At 40.9% G+C, this 6,367-nt stretch overlaps 1 protein-coding gene across 5 annotated transcripts in view; it reads left to right on the top strand.

The window, feature by feature from the left end:
* The window catches only part of ap4b1 (adaptor related protein complex 4 subunit beta 1), a 31,018-nt gene extending 27,045 nt beyond the window's left edge, over positions 1–3,973 (top strand). For 4 of the 5 annotated variants that reach the window (XM_061687885.1, XM_061687876.1, XM_061687893.1 and 1 more), the window contains 3 exons: positions 416–532; positions 1,731–1,787; positions 2,237–3,973. In XM_061687885.1, the coding sequence (XP_061543869.1) occupies positions 416–532; positions 1,731–1,787; positions 2,237–2,736 (674 nt within the window). In that variant the 3' untranslated portion in view covers positions 2,737–3,973. The remainder of the gene's footprint in view (positions 1–415; positions 533–1,730; positions 1,788–2,236) is intronic. The other variant, XM_061687901.1, reaches the window with a different exon arrangement.
* Positions 3,974–6,367: the final 2,394 nt, after the last annotated feature.

The following is a 6,367-nucleotide window of genomic DNA, read 5'->3' as shown; positions in this document are numbered from 1 at the left end:
TGTTCGTGTTTTTCTATCCAAGCGCTACCTGGTGAGCCTGTTGTGCAGTTTCAATAGTGTAAGCAAAGAGTTAATTTGAGACAATTTGAATTTGCTTTGTTATTTGGATATTGGACAATATCTTAATTTGTATGTTCCTATTTTACATTTGTCTAGTTGATGTTCTTGCTTCTTATTTAAAAACAAATCAAGTTACTAACCAGTTAGTACTTGAGTAGTTTTCTTTCACTGAATAAAAGCCCTTAAGTAATTATTTGGGGGACTACATTTCACTTAATTTCGTCATATTTCTAATTTCGTTATTTCTATAGTTTTATGACAGGTAAAAATGTTAACATTTGACATTTTTGACATTTCCAAGGATTCAGTGTATGAATCTTAATGTCTGTTTCTTCCCATTTTTTTTTACCTCCAGAGAATGGCAGTGAGCACACACAATCGCCTGCAGACGCCCTGTCAACCAGCACTATCGTCCCTCTCAGCTTGCTTCCGACGTTAACTCCAGGAGAGTTTGAGCGTCTGTGGCTCCAAGGTAACATGGTGTCAAACAAAGTCCAGGGTCTGCCCTGTCCTAAAACAACTGTAACTAAATGGTGTAATCTCACAACCTGAGTTAATTATCATCCAGAGCGGTTGAGTGTCACATGAGCCAACGTGTGGCACCTTGATTCCTCAATCAATCTTTAATGAAAGGTGCGCCTTGTGTTCCATGGCAAACATGCCAATGTGCTTTGCAGCGGTTTGCCTTATCTATTGAATGAGATAACATACAACATACACCTGTTATTTTATTTGGACGTCTGCATTGCACACAATACAAACCATGTTTTTCTATTTTGGTTACTCACAATTTAAGACCTTTGGAAAGAAAAATTTATTAAACACAATACAAAGTGAAGATGAGGAATGTGTCTCTATATGACCTTCTCACAGTATGTGATCATATTTTGTTTTCTTTGCATACTGTTGTTATAAAACTTTGGAGTTTAAAAAATGTGTTAATGCTGTCACTGAGTCAAGTGCCAAAGACAAAAGTTGACTTTAGAACTGTAATATTGATTGTTGCATCAAGAGCATATGATAGCAACCCCCAAACAAGCAGGTACTATACATGAGAATAATCTGATCGGAAACTTTCTCATCTTCAGCCTTTTTGCCCAAAGATTTGGAGACGGTTTGTTTCGGCTGCAAACTAAAAATGACAAAAAATAAAAACTTTCGAAATGCATATTTTTTTACAGTTCTTGTATTATATTTAGCAGGTACATTAATCTCCTGCTATTTGTGGGGGATAGGGACCAAGCCCTGCCATGCATAGCAAAAAACAACAACCAAAAAACGAGTAATTTATTCCTTTCCCTATTTTTTTTTATTTATTTATTTTTATAATTCATCCATCCATTTTCCGTACCGCTTCCCCTCACTAGGGTCGTGGGTGTGCTCAATTGCTTTAATTTATACTTAAAACCACAACTATATCACAAACTATGATCCAAAAACACTTTCAAACTCATCTTACAACATTACCCTGAAAATTAAATGGCTCCTAGATGGGGGAAAAAATGCACCGGAAGTGGGAATGTGCATGCAGCAAATGCTCTCCGTCACTTCCATTAACAACCCAGGCTAAAGTAAGCTCTGCTTCGATAAACACATTTTGTCTTTCAGTTGACATGCATCACTTTAAAATACTTTCTTCGCACCAATTACTGTACTACTTTCCTATTTAGACGGGGCTTTCGTGTCATCTGAGGCCAATTCAGAAAGAGCACAAAAACTGCAATTAGGTGAGTTTTTCAGTGAATAGCGCGGAATAGGTTCCATGGAAAAAAACTAATAGGCGAATTTGTGACTAGTTAACCGCTATGTGTGGGACGACTTTTACCTAATGTTACGGCTAGTGGGTGAACACTCACAAAAAGGTAGGGCTATTCAGCTATCGGAAAATTCAGGTTGAGCCTAAAATGCACAATAACTTCTAAAGCTAATTTGACTATCTCTAAACTTTTGAATGCACGTCCAACTTTTCAGTGTTTCAGTAATTTTTGCACAGCCTTCTATTCTCGAACAAAGAGCTCTTCTGCAAAAGTCGGAATTCGTTGTTTTATACACTGTATGTTTAGTTTGTCTTCCACCTTTCGTGGGAAAACTGTTTTGCGTTTTACAGTATTTGGTTTTTAAGGGCTTCTAATCTTTTATTTTAATTTTTTTTTTTTTTTTTTTTTTTTGCTGCTAGGTGCTGAGCATGCTGAGGAAGAGGAGAATGGTGTTTGTATGACCGAACATGTCCAGTGTCGCTGTGTCACTCAGTCTTCGCCACAAAGCTTTCAGGCTGCAATGCAGCTGGTGAACATCCAGACACTGGCCTTTACGCCACCTCACGTATTCCCCTGGAGGGTCTACTTGTACACGCACACTGAAGCACCTCCCTGCAGCACACTCATACTGGGAGAGTTACTTTATACTAGAAAGGGAAATGAGGAGGAAGGTACACAGGACGGCACCAGAGATGGTGAGAATGCAAATAAAACAGTGGTGGGAGGAGAAACAGAGGGACAGGCAAATCATGAAGATGCATTAGGAAGGAGGAACAGCAGTGAGTTGGCGACGGACAATGGACAAATAGCAGAAGTAAAAGTGACTCTAAAGCAACAACCAAGAGATGACAAAGCTCTGAGGGGTTTTCTGGCCATACTCACCACTGTACTGCATACACTGTCTCCAGAGAGAGAATGAATGTGCAGCACAGTGGATGGGAGGTTGGCACAACACAAAGGTTGAGTGTAAATTTTTGTGCTTTCTGTGTGGATTTTGCATGTTCTTCCTGTGCTTGTGTGGGTTCTCCAGGTACCGTGTCTTCCTCCCTAAACATTTACTGTATGAAATGTTAATTGAAGACTCTTGTAGCTGTGGGTGGTTGTCGCTCTCTGTGTCTGTCCTGCGATTGACTTGTGATCATGTCAAAGATGTGCCCCACCGCTAATCCTCTAGTCAACTGCAATAGCTTGTTGATTACATTTGCCCAGCTTTAACAATAAAACTTTCAGCCATCCATCCCTTTTCTATAGCGCTTGTCCTCTTGAAGCCCATCGAGGCTGGCTTGAGCTAAGTGTCGGGTTACACTCCGGACTGGTCAGCTAATCATAGGGCCCAACTATTCACACTTACGTTCACACCTATGGAGGCTTTAGAGCAGACGTGTCAAACTCAAGGCCCGGGGGCCAGATGCGGTCCGCCACATCATTTTATGTGGCCCGCGAAAGCAAATCATGCTCGTCGATTTTTGTTAAAATCTGTACCCAAATTCCAAATTGTCATCATAATAAACAATAATGTTGAGAGATTGCATTTTTCTGTTACCAAACCCTTCTTCTACAGTAACTTAAACAATCTATTATCCTTGTCTTCTGATTTCAAAACTAGTTATCCCTCAATTTGTTGTGTAATGGTAATAATATGAATAGGTGATTAAACATTTATATGGTATCACTGTTCTAATTGCCCTCTGAGGTAAATCAGAACTACATTGTGGCCCGAGACAAAAATGAGTTTGACACCCCTGTTTTAGAGTCTTAAGTGGATCTAACATGCATATTTTTGGAATGGTGGATAAAGCCAAAGTAACCACAAAAAAAGCCATGCAAACTCCACACAGGAATGCTGGAGCCAAGATTGAAATGCAGGACCTAGAGCTGTATGGCAGACATTAAACACCATGCTGTCAAAATTAAAATCTTAAAAAACAAAAAAAGCTTCAAAAGCAACACTTGTACAGTAGCCAATATGCAGCCATTAGCCATTAGGTCAACAGGTCGTGTTATACTCATGTCTGACCTACTGGCAGTGCTAATGAAGTGGTAAAGGAGGCCTGTCCTGGGTAATGTGTACAATAAGTGCCTTGAAAAAAGTATTCATACCCCTTGAACCTTTTCACATTTTGCCACCTTACAAACACAAACTTTAGTTTTCAAAATTCTAAGCAAATAAAAATCTGAAAAATGTGTGCATTTGTTTTCAGCCCCTTGCATCAATGCTAAAGCCACCTTTAGCTGCAATTACCCGAGCTGCAAGTCTTTTGGGGTATGTCTTTACCAACTTTGCACTATCTAGATGCTTGTTTTTGTCCATCCTTCTTTGCAAAATAGCCATGAATACCCCAAAAATAAACATTCTTCAACGGCAGCAGGGGGTGGAGAGCAGTCTTGATCGAGTCGGGGAGCTTAACTTTGAAGGTTTCCCAACCCGATCAGCTTTTTTTGTTTTAAAGGTCCCATATTTTGGCTATTTAGACCTCCATAGAGTGACTCCCTAACATGGACTTAGTATAAAAGTGTAAATTTCATTTAAAAAAAACACCTTGTTTTTTTCATACGAGTGTCCAGAAAAGGCCCCTCTAGCTATTACTGTTTGACCCAGTTTTCTATCCGCTTTGTCCATATCGTTCCTCTGATTGGTTGCCTCCTTGCAGAAGACCGACTTGTGAGAATGCACGTGTTATGTTGACAGCGCTGGCTCAGGAGTGCAAAGGTAGGCGGACATCTTCGCTAGTAACGTAGATAAGTTCGAGAAATTCAAATGACCTAATTGCAGGCCTCTGCAGAAAAATGTCTGGAACTCAGGAATGCATGAATTATTTTAATTCATAGTGGGGCAAAAAAGTATTTAGTCAGCCACCAATTGTGCAAGTTCTCCCACTTAAAAAGATGAGAAGAGGCCTGTAATTTTCATCATAGGTATACCTCACCTATGAGAGAAAATGAGGGGGGGCGGGGGGAACCCCAGAAAATCACTGTCTGTTTTTTAAAGAATTTATTAGCACATTGTGGTGGAAAATAAGTATTTGGTCAATAACTTAAGTTCATCTCAATACTTTGTTATATACCCTGTGATGGCAATGACAAGAGGTCAAAGGTTTTCACACACTATTGCTGGTATTTTGGCCCATTCCTCCATGCAGATCTCTAGAGCAGTGATGTTTCGGGGCTGTTGCTGGGCAACACAGACTTTCAACTCCCTCCAAAGATTTTCTATAGGGTTGAGATCTGGAGACAGTGCCTAGGCCACTGCAGGACCTTGAAATGCTTCTTACGAAGCCACTCCTTCGTTGTCCGGACGGTGTGTTTGGGGTCATTGTCATGCTGAAAGACCCAGCCATGTTTCATTTTCAAAACCCTTGCTGATGGAGGAGGTTTTCACTCAAAATCTCAATACACTGATCAATCGTGCTGGTCCCTTTGCAGAAAAACAGCCTCAAAGCATGATGTTTCCACCCCCGTGATTCACAGTCAGCATGGTGTTCTTTGGATGAAACTCAGCATTCTTTCTCCTCCAAACACGACAAGTTTTTACCAAAAGTTCTATTTTAGTTTCATCTGACATTATGACGTTCTCCCAACTCTCTTCTGGATCATCCAAATGCTCTCGAGCAAACGTCAGACGGGCCTGGACATATACTATTTTAAGCAGGGGGACACGTCTGGCACTGCAGGATTTGAGTCCCTGGTGGCATACTTTGTTACTTTGGTCCCAGCTCGCTGCAGGTCATTCAGTAGGTCACCTCGTGTGGTTCTGGGATTTTTGCTCACCCACACCAGGAAGCAGGACCAGCTCAGACAAAGGCTTTTATGACCGCCGAAACTGTCAGCAAGGTAAGAGATTTCCTCATAACTGAAAAAAATAGGTTGAACAAAAAATCTTTTTAAAAAAAACTAAAAATAGCTCAAGATCAGCGAGATTGAATAGGGAGTATCTGCAAACAGCAAGTCTTGTCACAGATGCTCCATGGGATTTAGGTCTGGACTTTACTGGGCCATTCTAACATGAATATTATGTGATCAAAATAATTCCATTGTAGCTTTGACTTTATGTTTGGGGTCAGTCTCTTGCTGTAGGATGAATCCACTTCCCAATCTCAAGTCTTTCGCAGCCTCCAGTAGGTTTTCTTCCAGGATTACCATGTATTTAGCTCCATCTGTCTTCCCACAGAATTTTCACAGTGGGGATGGTGTGTTCGGAGTGATGAGCAGTGTTAGTTTTCCACCACACGGCACTTTGCATTCAGGTCACATAATTTAACTTTGGTCTCATCTGATCACAGCACCTTCTTCCACATGTTTGCAGTGTTCCCTACATGGCTTGTGGCAAACTGCAAATGAGACTTCAATTGCCTTATTTTCCCAACATGCTTTCTTCTTGTCACTCTTCCATAAAGGCCGGATTTGTGGCATACATGACTTCTAATTGTCCTGTGGACATTCTCCCATCTGAGCTGTGAATTTCTGCAGCTCCTCCAGAGTGACCTCTTGGCTGCTCCTCTGACCAGTGATCTCCTTGCTCACTCTTGTCAGTTTAGGTGGAGGGTCGTCAT

Source organism: Phycodurus eques, chromosome 1, assembly GCF_024500275.1.
Source record: "Phycodurus eques isolate BA_2022a chromosome 1, UOR_Pequ_1.1, whole genome shotgun sequence".
Taxonomy (NCBI): domain Eukaryota; kingdom Metazoa; phylum Chordata; class Actinopteri; order Syngnathiformes; family Syngnathidae; genus Phycodurus; species Phycodurus eques.
Note: the sequence above shows the minus strand (reverse complement) of the source record. Positions and strands in the feature narration are given on the sequence as shown.